General features: G+C 38.3%; 1 protein-coding gene and 1 non-coding gene across 2 annotated transcripts; one reads left to right on the top strand and one right to left on the bottom strand.

Annotated features, from left to right (window-relative positions):
• Window positions 1–5,917: 5,917 nt before the first annotated feature.
• On the bottom strand, window positions 5,918–5,990 carry TRNAE-CUC (transfer RNA glutamic acid (anticodon CUC)). The gene has a single exon. It is a non-coding gene; the product is annotated as a tRNA-Glu (tRNA).
• Window positions 5,991–20,247: 14,257 nt separating this feature from the next.
• On the top strand, window positions 20,248–21,947 carry LOC144226016 (uncharacterized). The gene is made up of 3 exons (XM_077757350.1): window positions 20,248–20,480; window positions 20,518–20,893; window positions 21,887–21,947. The coding sequence occupies exons 1-2, from the start codon at window positions 20,248–20,250 to the stop codon at window positions 20,849–20,851; spliced, it is 567 nt and encodes a 188-aa protein (XP_077613476.1). The 3' UTR covers window positions 20,852–20,893; window positions 21,887–21,947.
• The last annotated feature ends 398 nt before the right edge of the window (window positions 21,948–22,345 follow it).

Here is a 22,345-nt window from a genome sequence, read left to right as displayed (position 1 = left end):
AGAATAGGTACAGAAACAGATCACCAGATTCAAGGACCAGGGATCTCTGAAGACATAAAGTGAGAAGCGAGGCTGAAAACAACAGAATTGGTTGATAATCCAATGAAGAGTAGATAAACCCTCATTTCACTTCCCCAACAACACTGCCCTAGCCCAATCCAGAGACAGTAAGATGGACTCCCTGGTGGGGGTGAACTAGAAAAGCTCTGGCCTTGAAGACATGGAGATAGCTGACTGAGTATAGGATTAAGCGTCTTACTGCACAGTGGGATGAAGGGAGCAAGTGAAAGTCTGCATACGGAACAAAGCAAGTTCCTCTCCCACTTAGCGCCTACACCGCCCTTTCCAGATTTGTATCCCTCAGAGAGGATTTTAGAGGATTTCTTCTTAAGGAAACTGACTTGCCTAAGGAAAATACTTTAATGGATACTGGGGGGAACAGTGTTGTTGGGGGGAGTGGTTTCCAGCAGTGTGATCACCTGCCAAATCACATCAAAACGAGGTCCACCAAGCCATCAGTTCCAACCATGCAGGCAGCTTCTCTCACTCTTAAATATGAATAGACATCTTCGGATCACCACACTTTTGAGGAAACCTATAGTCATGAAAATGAGACAAGACAAACAAACAAAAATTGCAGAGGTAGGGGGAGGGAGTTGAATGGAACCATAGCAGAAGGAAAAAAAAATCAGAACCATTGGTGATATCCTTAAACAAAGAAAAGATCCATGATGAAAACAGGATGACTTTTTTTTTTTTTTTAGAAATTTTTGGAAAGCCTGGGTGACTCAGTCAGTTAAACATCCATCTCTTTGTTTCAACTCACGTCATGATCTCATATTAAATGAGTTCAAGCCCCACATCCGGCTCTGCACAGACAGTGAGGAGTCTGCTTGGGATTCTCTCTCTCTCTCTCTCTCTCTCAAAAAAAAATAAATAAATAATTTAGACAAATTTTTTAAAAATAATAAAATAAAAGAAACTTTCAAAGAAAAAAATGATCTTTTGGAAATTAAAAAATAACAAATTATTAAATTCAGGAGCAGATAATAAAGTGAAGTTTATCTCAAAGTGAAGAAGTGAAGAAGTCTCAAAAGAAGAACAAAAAGACAAACACTTGAAAAACATGAGAGAAAAGAAAATTTAGGCTCAATCCAGGTGTGTCTGGTATTTTCACCATAAACATCTCGCTGTAGCCATCACTGCTGCAAGCATTTTCTCTCATAACTGATAAGCTGTAAGGCAATTTTGCCATAAAAGATAAAATAACTGGCTGACAGTTTGGTTCCATTTCTCCATGACAAATCAGAGGTCTTCTGTAGAGTTAATGTATCGAAGCAACTTGCCAGTTTGGTTTTATTTCTCTAGTGACAAAGTTCCCATAATTCATATTATATAAATCTTAGCTAGCCCTCATAATGGTTTATGCAGTAGACGTGGTGGTCTCTTAAAACAGTGGATGATAACAACTACATATATCTATGTGATACGAAATGTGGTGATAAAATTTACTGGAAGTGTTAAGTGTAAAGCCACATTACATACGATCCTAGAAAATGGTAGCATATCAGTTACAATAATAACAAAGCTCAGTTATAAATGCATTACAGCATTAACATTTCTCCCACAATTAAAAAAATTGTAATACTTTTTATTTATTTGAGACAGAGAGAGAGAGACAGAGAGAGAGCGCGCGCCCGCGAACACAAGTGGGGGAGGGGCAGAGAGCAAGGGAGACAGAATCTGAGGCTGACTCCAGGCACTGAGCTGTTAGCACAGAGCCCATACAGGGCTCGAACCCACGAGCAGTGAGCTCGTGACCTGAGCTGAAGTCGGATGCTTAACCGACTGAGCCACCCAGGAGCCCCTTTTCCACAATTTTCATGGAACTTTAGAACATCCATCAAGGAGCATGTGAGTATATGCCAAGAACAAACAATAGTGTAGAAGGCTTTCATAACGAAATACAAAGCTCAGTTAAAAATATTACATCTTAGTATTTGGAAAACTGATGCCTCTCAATGAATGAAGAAATCAATATTTAATTTTATTAATATTTCCATGCTTTCTTATGACCTTTTTAAGTGTCCTTGTTTTGTTTTGTTTTTTAATTTTATCTTTTATGGCAAAATTGCCCCAGGGCCAATTAGTTATGCAGTGAAAAAGTTTGTGGCAAAAATGCTTACAGCAAAGATGTCTACCACAAAGATGTTTATGGCAAACTACCTTAGAACCCAATCCAGATTGAACATCCAACCCATAGGAGTTCCAAAAAAAAACAAAAACAAAAACAAAACGAGGGGGTGGGGGAAGGGGTGGAATTATCAAAGAAAGACATTTTCCCGGAAGTAAAAGAGGTGTTTTTCCAGATTGAAATCCATCTAGAAAGTGCCTTGCAAAATGAAGAAAGACGACTCACAGAAAGGCATTTAATCCTGAAATGGCAGAACAACAGAGATAAAATTCTCTAAATGCTTCACATAGAATAACAGATTGCAGACAGAAGTTTAGGCATGATAACAAAGAATGAAATTGGACTTTTCAATAATGATACTGTAAACCAGAAGAAAATGGAGAAATATCTTTAAACTCCAAAGGGAGAGTATTTACTATCTAGAATTCCCCAAAAAAACCCAACAAATCAATCCAGTCTAAGATAAAATAAAGGTGTTCTCAGACATGCAAGATTACAAAAAGCTTTATTCCTATTGAATCTTTTCTCAGGAAGGTATGTTTTCCACCAAAAAAGGGGATTTAAGAAAGATGAAGACAGGGGCACCTGGGTGGCTCAGTCGGTTAAGCGTCCGACTTCAGCTCAGGTCATGATCTCGGGGTTTGTGGGTTCGAAACCCGCATCAGGCTCTGTGCTGACAGCTCAGAGCCTGGAGCCTGTCTTTGGATTCTGTATCTCCCTCTTTCTCTGACCCTCCCCCGCTCATGCTCTCTCTCTCTGACTCTCAAAAAATAAATGAAAAACATTAAAAAATTAAAAAAAAAAAAGATGAAGACATGAACCAACACAGGAGAAAGGAAAAGGGGATACCCAGAAGGATGATGAAGAATATTTCTAGGATTACAACTATATGATGGGCCTAAAAAGCAGCCAGTACAGACTGAGGCAAGAGAGCAAAACTCTCCAGAACTGAAGTGTCCAAGAGAAAAAAAAAGTGGGATCAATGTATTTCACTACACAGAGAGATGTATTAGCATTGTAACATAATCTGGGGATGACTAAAGGGTAAACATCTAAGAAATAAAGCAAATGGAAAATGAAACAATTATTTACCTACAGGAAAAAATTACAGGTAACTTTATATTTCAAAAATGTAATCATTGTATACATGTGACTCAATCTTAAAAAATAATTACATAATCATCCTAATCTAAGCACTGACTATTTAGTCCCATATTATAATATTGTAGTTACTCCAATATTTTAAAGAACAGGATGAGAGAAACTCTTGAGTGGAAGTAATGTGAGAGAGCTTAATCTACTTTTTCCATAGTAGGAAGTCAGCAGATAATTCCTGATATTGAAAAATCAATAAAAAGTACTATAAGCATGCTTCATGACAGGAAGGATAAACACGAGTGTTGAGAGGAGAGTCCAACTATGGGGCTGGTGATGAGAACTGAAAAGTAGCAGGGCTGGGGGATCCTTTCTGTTATAAATCTTAGGGTGTCATTTCACTTGTACTGTTTTAATAGAAAAATTTTTAAATAATGAATCAATAGTTAAAAAGATCTGTAGGTACAGATCTGTTGTCTGTTGTACAGCCAGATTTGAGAACTACTGGGTGAAAGGACAGGGCAAGGACCGACCGTCTGTCCCCCATCACTGCAGATAGCATACACCTCTGTGGTTTTGTGGGGGTTTTTTGAAAGTATGCAGTCAATTTATTATTTATAGAAGGATTTCTTTTCTTTTTTAAAAAATACAATTTATTGTCAAATTGGCTAATATACAGTGTTTAAAGTCTGCTCTTGGTTTTGGGGGTAGATTCCCATGGTTCATCATTTATGTCAACACCCAATGCTGATCCCCAACAAGTGCTCTCCTCAATGCCCATCACCCATTTTCCTGCTCCCCTCCCCATCAACCCTCAGACTGTTCTCTGTATTTAAGAGTCTTATGGTTTGCCTCCCTCCCACTCTCCTTGTAACTATTTTTTTGCCCCCCTCCCTTCCCTCTTGGTCTTCTGTTAAGTTTCTCAAGATCCACATATAAGTGAAAACATAGGATATCTGTCTTTCTCTGACTGACTTATTTCACTCAGCAGAATACCTTCCAGTTCCATCCACATTGCTGCAAATGGCATGATTTCATTCTTTCTCATTGCCAAGCAGTATTCCATTGTATATATAAACCACATCTTCTTTATCCATTCATCAGTTGATGGACATTTCGTCTCTTTCCATAATTTGGCTATTGTTGAAAGTGCTAGCATACACCTTTAAAAGGATAATACTAGACATAATTATGCTCTATCTTTGCTTTCTAGCTCTGATGGTTATTCATTCAATAAATTTGTTGAGCACCAATTATGTACCAACCACTGTGAGAGGTTCTGAGTATATAACAGGGAAGTGCAGGGTCAAGGCTCCTCCCCTGGAGTCCAGAGGGAGATAGGGACAGTAAGCAAGGAAAACAAATTAACAAAACATCTACAGATTGTTATAAATCCAAGGAAGGAAAGAAATAAAATGATAGGAGTGAATAAAGAGACAACTGGAAAAATCAAAAGGCCAAGATTCAGGTCTTAGCTTCACAGTTATGTAGTATGAACTTCAGCAAATCCCATCACCTTTCTGAGCCTCCAGTTTTGGGTCTATCAATCACAGATAATACTTCTAACCTCACTGGTTCTTACAAGGATTAATTTAAATGGAGTAGATGAGTGAATTTTCAATTTATAAATCCCTATTACTATATAAGATTTTTACCCTTAGGGGAGCCCCTGTCAATTCTTAACTGGTTTCTTTGCCTGTTTCCTTAGGGTTCTATGGTGCACATTGCCAACAGATTCAGACACCTAATGATTGTTTTCATTTTGATGTTCTCACATTCAAGTTTTGGCTTAGAGGTAAATCTAGTATCTGAACTTGGCTTCAGGGCCCTTTAGAAATCTACAAGCAATATAACTATCTGGACTTTTTCTCCTCCTCACTCTTACCCTTCCCACTTCCCCTCCAGCAATGGAATACTTTGTGCCTCTACATGTAGTTCATTTTTAACTTACATTACAGCAAAATTCACTCTTTTTGGTGTGCAGTTCTATGAGTTTTGACTAATGCATAGCCATATAACCAGCACCACTATCAAGATGTGGAACAGTTTCAAATCTGGGTGCCTGACACATGCATACACACACACACTACACACACACACACACAGAATCTCCTTACATTACCCTTTTGTAGTCAGCCCTACCCATTAACAGAATCCTTATCTATTCTTCATTTCTATAGTTTTGCTTTTTCAAAAACATCATAAATACATAGTATATATCCTTTTGATTCTTCGTTCACTTAACAGAATGCAATTGAGATTCATCTCTTACTGTGTATATTAGTAGCTTCTTCCACATTGTTGCATTGTAGTATTTCACTGTTTATCCATTTCTCAGTTGAGAGACATTTCTATTCCAGTTTTTGGCAATTATGAATAAAGTTGCCATAAACATTCACATACAGGTTTTATTGTGTAAACATAAATTTTCATTTTACTTGGAGTGATGGGATTCCTTTGTCATTCTGATAGATGTCTAGCAGTATTTAATTTACATTTCCCTAATGACTAATGATGTTGAACATCTTTGCAAGTGCTTATTTCAAATCCAATTCACATATCTTTTTTTCTTTCATTCTTTCTTTCTTTCTTTCTTTCTTTCTTTTTTTTTTGGTTTAGTAGGCTCCATGCCCAACATGAGACTTGAACTCATGACCTTGAGATTGAGAGTCACACACTCCACCAAATGAGCCAGCCAGGCACTCCAGTCTATGAATCTTCTTTGGCAAAGGGTTTGATCAAAGTTTTTGCCCATTTTTAAAGCTGGGTTGTTATTTTGAACAGAAAGAACAAAGTTTAAGGATTCCTATGACCTGATTTTAAGTCTTATAAAGCTATAGTAATTAAGAGATTGGGGTATTGGGGAAAACAGACACACAGATCAACCGAACAGAATCTACAGTCCAGAAATACACTCATGTAAATATGGTCAATTGATAATTGGCAAAGGTGCACAGGCAATTCTGTGGAGGAAGAATGGTCTTTTCAACAAATAGTGCCAGAACAATTGAAATGTTAACATGCAATTATCTTCTGTGGCTTGTCTTTGACCCATACTTCACCCCGTATATAAAAACTAACTCAAAATAAATCTTAGACCTAAATACAAAGTTTAAAACAATAAAACTTTTAGAAGAAAACAGGACAAATCTTTGTGACCTTTACTTAAGAAAAGACTTCTTAGATACAAAAATCAAAAACACAAAACATAAAAGAAAAAATTGGTAAATGAGACTTGATCAAAATTCGACAATTTTCTCTGTAAAAGATACTGGCAGTAGAATGAAAAGATAAGCCAATGAAACAAGATAGACAGCCCAGGAATAAGCCCACACCTATATGGTCAATTAATCTTTGACAAAGGAGGCAAAAACATACAATGAGGGAAATGGTGTTGGGAAAGCTGGACAGCTACATGCAAAAGAATGAAACTGGACAACTATCTTACACCATACACAAACACAAATTCAAAATAGATTAAAGACCTAAATGGAGGGGCGCCTGGGTGGCTTAGTCGGTTAAGCGTCCGACTTTCGCTTAGGTCATGATCTCGCGGTTTGTGGGTTCGAGCCCCGCGTCGGGCTCTGGGCTGACTGCCAGCTCAGAGCCTGGAGCCTGTTTCAGAGTCTGTGACTCCCTCTCTCTCTGACTCTCCCCTGCTCATGCTGTCTCTCTCTCTCTCTCTCTCTCTCTCTCTCCTAGAAATAAATAAAACATTACAAAAAAAAAGACCTAAATGGAGACCTGAAACCATAAAACTCCTGAAAGAAAACATAGATAGTAATCTCTTGGACATTGCTCTTAGCAACATATTTATGAATATGTCTCCTCAAGCAAGGGAAACAAAAGTAAACATAAATTATTGGGACTGCACGAAAATAAAAAGCTTTGCATAGCAAAGGAAACTATCAGCAAAACAAAAAGGCAACCCAGTGAATGGGAGAAGATATTTACAAATGATATATCCCATAAGGGATTAATATCCAAAATATATAAAAACTCATACATCTGAACATCAACAAAACAAATACTCACTCAGAAACCAAGAAATAGACTCTTAGCTATAGAGAACAAACTGATGGTTACCAGAGGGGTGGTGGGTAGGGAGGTGGGTAAAATAGGTGATGGGGGTTAAGAGTACACTTATCATGATGAGCACTGAGCGATGTACAGAATTTTCAAATCACCGTCTTGAATACCTGAAACTAATGTAACACTAAAAGTTAACTATACTGGAATTAAAACTAAAAAACTAATTTTAAAAACACCAAAGATGAAAAGGGGGGAAAAAAAAGGGAAGAGAATTTCAAAGGTAATACCAAATGGGAATATTCTGAGTGGGAATGTAAATAATAAGAGTGACAGTTTTGAATTAAAAAAAAAAAAAGAGGACATGAATAGACATCCTTCCAAAGAAGACATCCAGATGGCCAACAGACACATGAAAAGATGCTCAGCATCCCTCATCATCAGGCAAATGCAAGTCAAAACCACAATGGAGATAACACTTCACACCTATCAGAATTGCCAATATCAAAAAGACAAGAAATACTGTTGGCAAGGATGTGAAGAAAAGGGAACTCTTGTGCATTGTTGGTAGGAATGTAGAGTGGTGCAACCACTGTGGAAAACAGTAGGGAGGTTCTTCAAAAATTAAAAATAGAGGGGTGCCTGGTGGCTCAGTCGGTTAAGCGGCCGACTTCAGCTCAGGTCATGATCTCACGGTTGGCGGGTTCGAGTCCCACGTTGGGCTCTGTGCTGACAGCCTGCTCAGAGCCTGGAACCTGCTTCAGATTCTGTGTCTCCCTCTCTCTCTGACCCTTCCCTGCTCACTCTCTCTCTCTCTCTCTCTGTCTCTCAGAAATAAATAAAACATTAAAAAAATTTTTTAAATTAAAAATAGAAATACCATATGATCCAGTAATTCCACTGCTGGGTACTCACACAAAGAAAGAGAAAATACTAATTCAAAAAGATATATTCATTTCTATGTTTATTGCAGCATTATTTATACTAGCCAAGATATGGAAGCCACCAATTATCCATGTAGATGAATGGATAAAGAAGATGTGATATATATATATAGAGAGAGAGAGAATAGAATATTACTCAGCCATAAAAAAGAATGAGATTTTGTCCTTTGTAATGACATGGATGGACCGAGAGGGTATTGTGCTAAGAGAAATAAGTCAGACAAAGACAAATATGATTTCATTTACATGTGGAATCTAAAATATGAAGAAACAAAAACTACCAGAATCCTAAATGCAGAGAACAAACTGGCTGTTGCCAGAGGGGAGATGGGTGGGGGGGTTGGGTGAAATAGATAAGGGGGATTAAGAGGTATAAATTTCTAGTTATAAAATAAATAAGTCATGAAAGTGAAAAGTACAGTATAGGAAATACACTCAATAATATTATAATAACATGGTATGGTGACTGCACTTACCATAGTGAGCTCTGAGTAATGTCTAGAATTGTTAAATCACAATGTCGTACACTTGGAACTAATATAACATAGTTTGTTAGCTATAACTCAACAACAAAAAAATTAGAAAAAAAAAAATTTGAGAGACAGTGTGCACGTAAGCAAGAGACGGGCAGAGAGACAGGGAGAGAAAATCCCAAGCAAGGCCTGTGCTGTCAGTGCAAAGCCCAATGTGGGCCTAAACCCATGAATGATGAAATGGTGACCTGAGCCGAAATCAAGATTTGGACACTTAACTACTGAGCCACCAAGGCACCCCTAAAAAAACTAGAAAATTTTGCTCTGTGAAAGATATTGGCAGGAAAATGAACTTGGCTTCAGAGAAGATACTTGCAAATCGCACATCTGACAAAGGGCGTGTAGCCAGTATAAAACTATCTACTTTTAAAGAAATACTTTCCATTCTTTCAGGCTCAACTCAAATTTCATCTCTATGAAAACATCGATGATCAGATTAAGTAGAATTCATGTCTGGACCACTAGTAAGTGAATGAATATTTCTCAGCCATTATTACTTTTCTATAAAATATACTCTAATAAACATACACTAATATTCTGGTCCCTTTTTTGACCAAAACCTTCTATGTATTTGGCAGATGCTTGTCACATTGCAGTATGTTACCATGGAATGACAGGAAATAGATAATAGTACCGTGGATTGATGGGCTCGCCTTACAGACCCCCCATTGCTCATTACTGCTTAGCTCTAGGAAGTTTATATCTAATGAAGGCAAGGCTGAAAAGATATATATTTTTAACTGTGTATAATGTCTTGCATGGATCTGTGAATATGTATTTGTCTATATAGAGTTATACAAATTTTTAAAAAATGGAAAAAATGTAACATATATTTCATTTATTTTGTTGAAATAGTAACTCTCCCACTCAGTTTTAGCTCTAACCAAATATACAGTTGCATTATTATTTTCTTTTACAATCAAAAGCTTTGGCTTTGTGGAGACCATTTATTCTGACCTTGTTTTTCAAAAAACCTTGATTTGCTAAATTTAAATGCAGCTTCTTTTACTAAGGATCAACAGAAGAGCTCTTAATAAATTAATACCTTGGACAGTGGTATTCCAGGAGCCCTGGAAAATATGTAATCTTGATGTTCCCCTCAAAGATTTGAAGATAGGGGCGCCTGGGTGGCTTAGTCGGTTAAGCGTCCGACTTTCGCTTGGGTCATGATCTCGCGGTTCGTGCGTTCGTGCCCGCGTCGGGCTCTGGGCTGACTGCCAGCTCAGAGCCTGGAGCCTGTTTCAGAGTCTGTGTCTCCCTCTCTCTCTGACCCTCCCCTGCTCACGCTGTCTCTCTCTCTCTCTCTCCTAGAAATAAATAAAAAACAAACAAACAAAAAAAAAGATTTGAAGGTAATAGGTTTACTATACACAGTTTCCCCATACATACATTAAAGGAAAGGTGGGAACACTCAGAGAGGTTAACACAAGTACAGTGCATTTGTACAGGTCTCCGCACTCAGGCCCTGTTCTTGATCACCATCTTGAATTTTTTTAAGATTTTATTTTTACATAATCTCTACACCCAACATGGGGATCTAATTTACAACCCCGAGATTAAAAATCGTATGCTGCACTGATGAGCCTGCCAGGCATCCCGTCATCTTCAAATGTGTAATGATTTAATCTTTGAACTTGCATTTTGTAAATGAAGTCGAAAGGGACAACACAGCACAGAAGTAAACAGAGAAGATGTGCACAGTATGTATGACCACCTTCCTTTCCATTCTATTCTCATTAGTATTCTCAGCACCTCATGAGTACAGCGTTCCAGTGGACCCACAATGCATGAGATTCAGCAAGTTTGAAGCAAGTCTAAGGTTCAGTGTGTTATGTCTGTGACTGAGTAAACAGAGGCACTCACAATCCGAAGAGAGACCATACTTGTCATTCAAAGCAGAATTTGCTTCAAACGCAGAAAGAAGGCATTGGCATTCTAAGAAACGTGAGCACCCAAGGAATGCTATTATATTCTTTCTTACTGTGCCACTTCCTGTATTGGCCAACCATTCGTACTAAAATGAAGACATAGAGGAAAGATAAGTATCATAGAGTTAACGTCCCATCTGGCCTTTCTTACTTATCAGTGAAAGCTAGAGGGGGTTGATAGATGTACATACATCAAGAAGTGAAATAAAAACGTTGAGTTAGTTTTGTGTGGTTTTCATTATCCTGGTAGGAATGAAACACATATTCGTATACAAGCTACAAAATATGAATTCTGTAATTTTGGTGATTTCACATACAAGTGTTCTTACGTTTGCATTAAAATTGGCATTATACAATAGAAAGATGAACAATAAAAGTCATGCTAATAATTTAAAATTAAAGATTTTCTTTACTTAGTAAATTAAAACCACCATTACAAATTGAGAGAGAGAGAGAGAGAAAGAGAGAGAGAGAGAAACGCTAAAGAAGAAAAGAAAAGAAAAACCCTTTTATTTTAACATTATGAAGCTTTTTTTCCTGCTTTTTGAGTAAAGGGAGAATTTCATTTTATACTGCGGGGTATTGACAGGTCTATCAGCTTAACTGAGAAAGAGAAGTTACTGACAGAACCTGAGCCAATCTGTCTGTGCTGGTATATAGTTTATAGCCATAATTTACAATTTGGATTGATACAGAAGCCTCACAGAGGGCAGGGGAAATGTGTATCTCAGTAGCTTGTGTTTGATTGCACTTCCAATTCTAAGTTAAAAAGAAATAAATTGAGATTCTAATTTTATCTACATCATCTCATTCAGTGTAGGATATCTTGAATATCAAAAGGAATATAGGATTATTTTTTCATTGTTTATTTCTGGGGGTATTTTTGAGGAAAAAAATTGAGTTTGTCCTTACTGGAAACATAGTCTGCTCTGTAACAGCATGATTGTTGCTAAGAAGAAATTGAGTAAGTGATGCAAAATGAATATCTTTAAACAACTCATATTCAAAATTTTAATTCATCAGAAAGTATTAACCTGAGTTATTGAAATTGCATTCTGCCTATCCCTTCCTCCCCACCCCTGCCAAAACTGCAATTTGCCCCCTAGAAATCATTATGTTTAATTTACAGAGAGAGGTGCTTTTTTTTTTTTTAGTGTTTTATTTATTTCTGAGAGACAGCATGAGAAGGGGAGGGTCAGAGAGAGAGGGAGACACAGAATCTGAAACAGGCTCTGAGTTAGCTGTCAGCACAGAGCCCGACGTGGGGCCGGAACCCACAAACCGTGAGACCATGACCTAAGCCAAAGTCGGACGCCTAACCAACTGAGCCACTCAGGCGCCCCAGAGAGGTGCTTTTTGATTGTAGTTAATGGAATTTTCCTTTTTTATTTTAGTGAGCTATAATTAACATATAACATTGTGAATGTCTGAAGTATACATGTTGACTCTATCCATTTATACATTGAAATATGATTAGCTAACACCTCTATCACATCACATTTTTATCATTTCTTTTTTGTGGTAGGAACAATCAAGATCTAGTCTCTTAGCAACTTTTAAGTTTATCATTCAGTAATGTTGACTGTAATCACAATGCTATACGTTAGCTCTCCAGAACTTACTTATTTACTAATTTCAGTTTTTTGCTCTTAAGCAACATCTCCCCAATTTCCCCATCCCAAAACTGTGGTAACCACCACTCTACTCTGTTTTTACAAATTTGGCTTTTTTAGATTCCACGTATAAGTGATATCATACAGTATTTGCCTTTCTCTGTTTTATTCACTTTGCATTATGTCCTGTAGGTTATGTTGTCACAGGTGGCAGGATCTTCTTTCTTATGGCTTGAATAATATTTTATATATATCACATTTTTATCCATTGATCCACTTCCAGACTATTAGGCTGTTTCCATATCTTGGCTATTGTAAATAATGATGCAATAAACATGGGAATGTGGATATCTCTTCAATATCCTGTTTTCATTTCTTTTGGTTATATCCCCAGAAATAGAACTGGTAGATCAATAGCAGTTCTATTTTTAATTTTTGAGGAACTTTTCACGCTGTTTTCCATAGTGGCCAAACCAATTTACATTCCCACCAAAAGTATGCAAGGGTTCCCTTTTCTCCATATCCTTACCAACACTTGTTATCTTGTCTTTTTGATTGTAGCCATTCTAACAGGTATGAGGTGATACCTCATTGTGTTTTTGAGTTACATTTACCTGATGATGGGTGATATTGAGCATCTCTTCATGTGTCTGTTGGCCATTTGAATATCTTCTTTGGAAAAATGTCTATTTAGTTCCTCTGCCATCTTTTAATTAAATTTTTTGTTATTAAGTTGCATGAGTTCTTTATATATTTTGGATATTAACCCCTTATCCAATATATGGTTTACAAATACTCTCTCCCATTCAGTAAGTTACTTTTTCATTTTTTAATTCTTTTTCTGTGCAAAATCTTTTTGGTTTGATATTGTTCCACTTGTTGATTTTTGCTTTTATTGACACATCCAAAAAAAATCATTCTTGTCAAGGAGATTCTTCTTTATGTTTTCTTCTAGGAAGTTTACAGAATCAGGTTTTATGTTTAAGTCTTTCATCCATTTTGAGTTAATGTTTGTGAGTGGTATAAGATAGTGGTCCAATTTCATTGTTCTGCATGCATTTCTCCAGTTTTCCCAACACTATTTGTTGAAGAACTACCCTTTCCCCATGAGTGTTCTTGGCTCCCTTGTTAAACATTAGTTGACCACATATGTGAGGGCTTATCTCTGGGATCTCTATTCCATTCCATTGGTCTATGTGTTTCTTTTTATGCCAGTACCATACTGTTTTAACTACTAAAGCTTTGTGGAAGTTTCATTCTTAAATACTTTGAAATCTATATTGCGTTTTATGTTTATTACTTTACCAAGTGACACTTTATTAAGTTTCTAACGTGTAGCAGTAGTAAACCTTCCATAGTGGGTGAAGGATAATAAACAATTAAGTAAATAAGACTGTTTTCAGATAGTGTTAAAATTATGCAGAAAACGCCACAAAGTAACAGGACAAATAGTATGTGTTACTAGGTGCAGAGATGGTCCTTGTTAATATTAGATAAAGAGTCTGAGAAGGTGACACTTGAAATGAGACCTGAAGGGACAAAAGGAACCAACCATAAGAAGGTCTGGAAACAGAATGTTCTAGACAATGATTAACAATGATTACAAAGTGTAGCCCATGTAAAGGCCCTGAGATGGGAACAATTAAAAACATTTTTTTAATGTTTAATTTTTGAGTGAGAGAGAAAGAGACAGAGTGTGACCGTGGGAGGAGCAGAGAGGGAGGGAGACACAGAATCTGAAGCAGCCTCCAGGCTCCAAGCTGTCAGCACAGAGTGAGATGGGAACAATGTAAAGTGTCTCAGGAACAGAAAGAGGACTAGTGACTGGAACATAACGAACGTAGCGGAAAGGAGGCAAGTATATACACTGGAAATTGAGCATGGCTTTATAAGAACAAGACTTTACACTGTATTCTAACTGCAGTGAGAAGCCAACAGAGAGTTCAAAGCAAGTTAATAATGATCAGTTTTACTTTTTTGAAAAAAGATCATTTATGCTGCTACATGAAGACTGAATTGTAGAAGGGCAAGAAGGAGAACAAGGAAACTGCTGAGGTGATCCAGGGAGCAGTGATGGTGGTTGATTTGGATTACCCTGGTAACATTAGGATGGAAAACACATAAAGACCAAAGGAGGTATTAAGGAGTATCTTTAAGGGGTGCCTGGTGGCTCAGTCGGTGAAATGGCGACTTCAGCTCGGGTCATGATCTCGCAGTCTGTGAGTTCGAGCTCTGTGTCAGGCTCTGTGCTGAGAGCTCAGAGCCTGGAACCTACTTTGAATTCTGTGTCTCCCTCTCTCTGCCCTTCCCCTGCTTGGTCTCTGTCTCTCTCTCTCTCGAAAATAATAAACATTTAAAAAAAAAAAAACTTAAAAAAAAGAAGTTATCTTTAAGATTACATTATTATTGTAAAATAATAGATTCTAAGATAACTGAAGATAATTTTAATCAAAAAAATTACAAATATAATTCAACTTGATTCAACAATGATTTATTATATAACATGTCCCTAGTTTTCTGCTGTATGAATCCTTACAAAGTACTTCTGCTGTCAAGAAGCTTAAGAAGAAGTATTATATTTGTGGAATCTCTGTAGTGATAAAATAATGTCCAACAAAGGGCAATTTTTAAAAGTTGTCCAAAAACAAAGTCCATTAAAAACTTAAAAATAAAAATAAATAACTTTATTACAGTCTGTCTCTAAAAGAAGAAATAAAACTTTAGGAAAAGAGGTCTGAATTCTGTTCTCTCTCTCTCTCCAACTGTCAAACTATGGGCATGTAAGGAGATTCAGATGCTTTTTTTTTGGGTACACTGAAAATTCACAGAATTCTAAATAGTCACCGGGAATCCTGGAGTCCAATATACAAAATTAATATGTAATTTATCTTAAGCAATCTTTAGAAAGAAGCTCCATGGCATGCTCTGGAAAGAAAATAAACTTGGTTTTGCAATGTGCAAAAACCCAAAAGTTATGCTGTTATGGACTAATTTGTGTCTCCCCTAGATGTACATGTTGAAGCCGAGTACCTCAAAATATGACTGTATTAAGAGATAGGACTTTAAAGAGGTGATCACATTAAAATGAGGCCATTAGGGTGACCCCTAATCCAATTTGACTTGGAGTCCTTATAAGAAGAGGCCATTTGGACGCATAGCCACAGAAGAAAAGACCATGTGAGTTCATAACAAGAAGGCAGCCATCTGCAATCCAAACAGAAAGGCCTCAGAAGAAACCAAGCCTGCCAACAACTTGATCTTGAACTTCTAGTCTCCAGAACTGTAGGAAAGTAAGTTATTGCTGTTTAAGCTACACAGTCTGTGGTATTTGGTTATGGCAGCCCTAGCAAACTTATACATAAGCCAAGGCATTGACTCACACTCATAATTTCAGCTCAATAGTATTTTCAATATAAAATAAACACAATCTTTTAAGATTTAACACAATGAAAAAAAGAAAAAAGAAAAATAAAATAGACGAATGTGAGAGATATATTTAGAAGTACCATAAAAAAATCAAAGCTGTAGCAGCATGGTGCTTGCAATAGGCAATGTCAAAGGATAATAATGTGTCATTAGGAAATAGATTACACGCAAGCTAAAATCTGATGTTAGGTTAGTGTATGGCAGCTTCTGCTGGAATCACACACTTTAAGTAGACAAAGCTGTTCTCCAAAGAACAGCTAATCACTACCATATACTACTACAAGCAGCTACAGAAAGACTAATCATGGTTCACTAAGAGGACTGATAATGTGGGGATTCTGTATGGTGTTTTCCATTTTGGAACATTAGAATATTTCTCCAATTAAATTTTTCCTAAAAGACTGTCTATAAGTTGTATTTTTAGAATGTGTGTGTGTGCCTTTGTGTATTAGAGATAATCACTATGGGTAGTAGGTTTTATCACAGGGTTTACAATTGGACTTGTGAGAGTCCATGTGCCATTAAATTGTATGAAAAATTGGAAGATGATGTATATGGCTGTGTACAATAAGGCACACTTTTCTAAGGAGAATTGGTTGAGTCAAAGCTCTGGCTCTGGAGACAATCGGCCCCGGAGAAATCATAGCTGGGTGATCTTACTCAGATTATTTAAACTGTGTACTTCAGTTTCCCAATCCGTGATATGAAGATAATAACACAAACAACTTCAAATTTATTTGGTTTTGAAAATACATACAGTAATATGTAATAAAAAGCTTAGAATCGTAAGAGTTCATTAAACATTCGCTGTTGTTATTTCAATAGCACTCTTGATTCACAGTGAAATGCCAATGCCTAAAAAAGGTTACATAAAACATATTTAAAGAAATCCTGTTGTGAATCCTTTTAAAAATAAACTTAGACTAATCATATCCATATGTAATGTATTTGTTTTCTGAATCTGGATGTTCATAGAATGATTCAAACCACAATGCGGCAATAATGACCATCCATATTATGTGTGTTAAGAAAGATCTACCAGTGGGGCACTTGGCTGGCTTAGTCAGTTAAGCATCCGCCTTAACTCAGGTCATGATCTCACAGTTTGTGAGTTAAAGCCCCGCATCATGCTATGTACTGACAGCTCAGAGCCTGGAGCCTGATTAAGATTCTGAGTCTCCCTCTCTCTGACCCTCCCCCACTCGTGCTCTGTCTTTCTCTCTCTTTCTCTCTCAAAACTAAACATTAAAAAAATACAAAAAGAAAGATCTACAGGAAACCTTAATAAGCCAGGTTTGATTCATATGACAAAGGCATTCTTTGTAAATCTTTTTTTAGGGGGTGACCCTGAGCTTTTACTGGGTATTTAGTGATGTTAATGAGTGTCCAAATTTAGAAAGAACTCTTAGGTACTTAGTCCATCACTAATTGTATACAATACACAGAAATTGCCTTTTCTATAGCAGTTATAAATTAGATTTAGTCCCAGACAAACTTTTACTTATCTCCTCTTCCCCAACCCTGAGTGAACCACTCACATGTTCCAAACGCAGACGGAGGTAATTGTTTTATGTCTTCTACAGAAAATGCCAGCTACGCCTCTGAGTCTTCCTAGGGTCTTGTTAGAGAATGCTATCACATGCACTACTGGGTTCTAGTAAAAATAATATAAACTGAGTACTTATGTGCTCAGATACTTACCAACCGTTTTTATACACAGTATCACTTAAGTGTTATTTAAAACCCTGTGGGGTAGGCACTAATATTATCAGATGTGAAAAAAAGGGAGAGGTTAAATACACCATTCATGGTCTCACAGCTTGTTAGTAGGGGCACTGTGATTTCAATCCAGGTGATCTAATGCAAGAATCACTTAGTCACCATCCTTCCTTCCAGTTAGGCCTATTGATTCAGAAGAAAAGGAGTGATTTTGAGAGGAAAGAAGCATGTGTGCAAAATGATGAAACAGTAAGGAAGATAAAATCTTTTTTTAATTTTTAAAATGTTTTTTATTTATTTCTGAGAGAGAGAGAGAGAGAAACAGCATGAGCAGAGGAGGGTTAGAGAGAGAGGGAGATACAGAATCTGAAAATAGGCTCCAGGCTCTGAGCTGGCTGTCAGCACAGAGCCCAAGGCACGGCTTGAACCCATGAATGGTGAGATCATGAGCTGAGCCGAAGTCAGACGCTTAACTGACTGAGCCACCCAGGCGCCCCGAGATCAAATCTTTTAAAGTAAAAAAGAACATAGCTGATATAAAAGTCCCTTTGTAGCTTTAAAAACCAGACAGACCTAAATTTGAGGACATGCTCCACAATTTCCCACCTTGAGGAAACTAATCTTTTTTTTTTTTTTCTAGGAGAGAGAGAGAGAGAGAGAGACAGCATGAGCAGGGGAGGGTCAGAGAGAGAGGGAGTCACAGACTGAAACAGGCTCCAGTCTCTGAGCTGGCAGTCAGCACAGAGCCCGACGCGGGGCTCGAACCCACGAAGCGCGAGATCATGACCTAAGCGAAAGTCGGACGCTTAACCGACTAAGCCACCCAGGCGCCCCAAAACTAAACTAATCTTAGTGAGGATAATAAGAGCACCAACTTCATAGGGTTGTTGAGAGGATTAAATGGCCAAATGCACATGTTTATCATGGTGCCTGGCATTTAATATATGTTCCATAAATGCTAGTCACTGTTACTATTATTTTTAGTATTGAGCTTCACACCCTCACACCCTCACACCCTTTTTTTCTTCAGTGTTTGTGGTCTAAGTAATTTTTCCTGCAATGCTGAGCTGGACTTGAGCCCTACTAATAAAAGCTCCAGGCAACCAGATATCTTCACTTCGCTCCTGCAATTCTATTTGCCACCCACTACATCTCCATTGATTTAGTGCCAGATTATAGATCTTCATCCACACATTTTAATTTAGAACCTTTCCTTTTATCTGGGTTTGAAGCACATTGTGTTAAATTCCCAAATGATACCTTTAGAGTTTGCTGCAAAGTTCTTATCATAGCTTTCAGAAAACTTAAAGTTGTTCTTAGGGGAACAATCATTGCTTTGCATTTCATTATTGAATAGAAAATCTAGAAGAATAATACCAACTTTTAAATGAAATTATACGCCTGGAAGGGGAGTATAAATGTGAAAAGGAGAGCACCTCATTATCACTCTTTCAAGCTGCTAGAGTGAAACTTGAGTCATTGCATATTCCAACATCAAAAACTCTCTTGGATATACTAAAGAACATCATTATGCACACAGCAATAAAGTGAGGACGTTATTAGAGGGAACCACTAAGAATAAAAGATTGCCAAGACAGATTCCTAAAATGGGTAATATAATAAGCTCGTTAATAAGTATTGTGAAATAGCTCCAGGACTTTCCAACTGAAACTGAATTCCTTGGGGCTTTTAACTAGTCAGGGGCATCAATTTTATTTTTTTCTGTTTAGCTAAATGATCCGCATCTCTTTGCTGACCCATGCAAGAATGTTTCTACCTCAATCTATCTAAACATAAAGAAATATTTGATTTTTGGATTGGTATTTATCAGAGTACAACTATGAAAATAAATGGAATTAGGCTTTTTCTTAAAGACCTGGGGAACTGACAAAAGCCTTTTCAATAAAGAATAAACATATGAAGTCATGCGTCCCCATCTTGTTAAATTCATCTACGTTGCCTTCGTAACTCAGAAAGTCCTCTCACTGCAGAACGTTTAAGAATTATTAACAATTAATACACATTTTTTTAAGGTAATCTCTACACCCACCCTGGGGATGGAAGTCATAACCCGGAGATCAAGAGTCATATGCTCTCCTGAGCCAGCCAGGCACCCCAATTCTTAGCAAACCTAGTCATGAAAGGGGTTTTGTTAGCCAATAACTGTACACTTAGAAATACACATACTAGTTCATGAAAGGTTTTCTTAGTCAATAACTGCACATTTAGAAATCCACATACCAGTTCATTTTTCCTCCATTTACCTCTATTTTCATTACCATTTATTTCTGTTTGCATTTGTGTTGTGCTTTGGGCGCTACGCCCTGCTCATCTTTAATGTTTGTCGTTCTAGTGGTGTAGCCTTTTTCACCCTCTCCTCTGTCCTTATGTATTTAAAAACGTCTTAATTACGTAGCCGAGTTGGCCACAGTATAGGTGGTAGAGCAACGGCTGATCCTTTCTCTAAGGCTGTTAGCTCTGCTTGTAGAAAGAAGTCCAGGTGCCATACTCCGCCCAGTGCTTAGGGAACTGCAGAGGGGTAACTTTCTAATGCTTCCATCACATCGAAGATCCTAGAAAAACAACTGGAAATAAAACCAGGTGCACCCAAGAAATCACTGGAAAATAGTAAAGACAAACTAAAAATTGCTAGGGTTTTGTTGTTGTTGTTTTCTTTCAGCCACGTAGCAAAAGAGGTACAATTTCGGGCAAAATTGACCGCGTTGTTCGAGATACTTAGAAACAGACTCCAGACACAGCCAGGGCATGGAGTCCAGTACAGAAGCCAGAGCTTCCCCCTCGCCTCCCGGCCTTCTCACAGCTTCTGCTCCATCCGGCTCGCGGGTCTGGGGTTTAACGCAGGGCCTGCGCCTCGCGCGGGACTCGTGCTGCCCGGCCCCAAGGTGGGCGGTTCCCGGCGGTCGGCCCAGTTTCAACCACAGAGAGGAGGCCCCCTCCGGCGTCCTAGAGCGGCCGCGGGGAGCACGCGTGGGGCCGGGGTCGCGGGTTGGGGAATCTTGAGCCGGGGTTCCGCAGTCCGTTCCTGGTCTTCGAGGTGGCGGAGCCTCTGGCCATCGGGGCCCTCTGTTCACCTGAGTCCCCACGCCGGGATGCGACTCTCAGGCGAAACGGTTCCCTTCCAGGAGCGGCTTTCCCGCCTGCCCCGCGGGCCCTGCAAGGTCTTCGGCGCGACCGCGGCGCGGCTTCCCGCCTGGGGACTCCGTGGAATCGCGGAAAGGAACTGCTGGGGCAGGTCGGCGGGGAAGACCGAGCCGCGGAGAGCCAGCCTGGGGTGACCGAGAAGGACCCGGCCGGGGAAATGAACAGGGCTGGCTCCCAGGCCCGCTGCCGTTTCTGTGGGGTCGCCTGACCTCAGGAGGGCTGCTTAACTTTTTCTAGACAGCCATGCCAGGTTTAGTACTTCTCTGGTTTTGTGCAAATGGAATGAGATCATGAATGTGTTATTTCAGTAAATGCTGTTTATTTGTTGAGTGCTTCCTGTGGGCCTGCCGTTGTCAAACAGTTAACACAAGCGTATCCATTCATTCAATACATGCTTATTGATTACTTACCGTATATCAATACCGCAAGGCACTGGAGATGAGAAAAACTGTCAGGGTCCCCGCCCTTCTGCCCTTCTAAAGCTTATTTAAGGATGAGAGGTTGATTGCAGTATGGAAGAGGGAACTGACTAATTAACCACCAAACACGTTATTTAATTACAACGTTGAAAGTTTATTACTGGGAGATACCTATGGGTACGTGATGGAGATGGGAAAGAGGAGAAAACGGATGATGTTCCTGAGGAAGTTTTATTTCAACTGACAACTGAACGATGAGGAGTAATCAGCCAGCCTTAAATGGTCATCTAGACCTAGGGAGTAGAATGTGTGAGGACTTCAGCTGGAGGACTCCAGCATCTGCTTAGCACCAACAGTGGGACTCTCTCTACCCAGAATGTTCTCTGCCCATTATCTTCCGTGGCCTTATAGTAGGGCAGTGAAGCTGGCAGTTAATTTTGGTTGTAATAGTGTTTCCTTATAGTAAGTACCATGCAGTTTCTTCCTTTCTCCAGTTTGTTCAAAATAAATATTTTTGAAAATCTGAAAAAAAAATAGTATATCATCTATGGTTTCTTATTGCTTTCTAAATCAAATATAGTAGTCACCTCCTTATCTGTAGGAGATAAGGCCCAGGATCCCAGTGGATGCCTGAAACCTCCTAACCCTTTACATATATATATGTATATATACATATATATATGATTTTTCCTATACATACATACCTATGATAAAGCTTAACTTATAAATTAGTCACACTAAGTGATTAACAATAACTAATAATAAAATAGAACAATTCTAGCAATGTACTGTAATAACAGGTGAATGTATTCTCTCTCCCTCAGAATACCTTCTTGTCCTGTTTTCCCCTTTTTCCTCGTGATGATGTGAGATGATACCTATGCGATGTGATGAAGTGAGGCAAATGACAAGAAGTGAGGAGAGTGACACAGGCATTGTGACATAGCATTAGGCTACTTGCTAACCTGATAAGTCAATAGGAGGAACATCTACTTCTGGACCACAATTGATCATGGGTAGGTAAAACCACAAAGTGAAACAGAGGATAAGGGCGCGACTACTGTATAAACAGCAAACTTGCTGGAAAAGTTCTCTTTCAAACCAAAGACCCATGTTCAATTCCAACTTCTTTTCTCCAACACTTTTTGTTAAACACTAAAGTAATGCCACCAGACTCGGGGAAATTTTTTTATCATCTTAGAATATATCCTCTTGATGACCCATGGATTTGTTACTGTTTAAAATTTAAAAGTTGATTTTGAGTCAACAAAGGAAAAATTATT

Source organism: Crocuta crocuta, unplaced genomic scaffold, assembly GCF_008692635.1.
Source record: "Crocuta crocuta isolate KB4526 unplaced genomic scaffold, BGI_CrCroc_1.0 scaffold131, whole genome shotgun sequence".
NCBI classification, from domain to species: Eukaryota; Metazoa; Chordata; class Mammalia; order Carnivora; family Hyaenidae; genus Crocuta; species Crocuta crocuta.
The sequence above is the reverse complement of the archived record's forward strand: the minus strand, read 5'-3'. Positions and strand labels throughout refer to the sequence as shown.

Excerpts from the sequence above, each read along its gene's own strand:
- LOC144226016 (XM_077757350.1), top strand. The coding sequence starts at position 20,248 with ATGGAGTCCAGTACAGAAGCCAGAGCTTCCCCCTCGCCTCCCGGCCTT. Across the intron at positions 20,481-20,517 it reads GGAGCACGCGTGGGGCCGGG|TCCGTTCCTGGTCTTCGAGG; the intron begins GTCGCGGGTTGG and ends GGGGTTCCGCAG.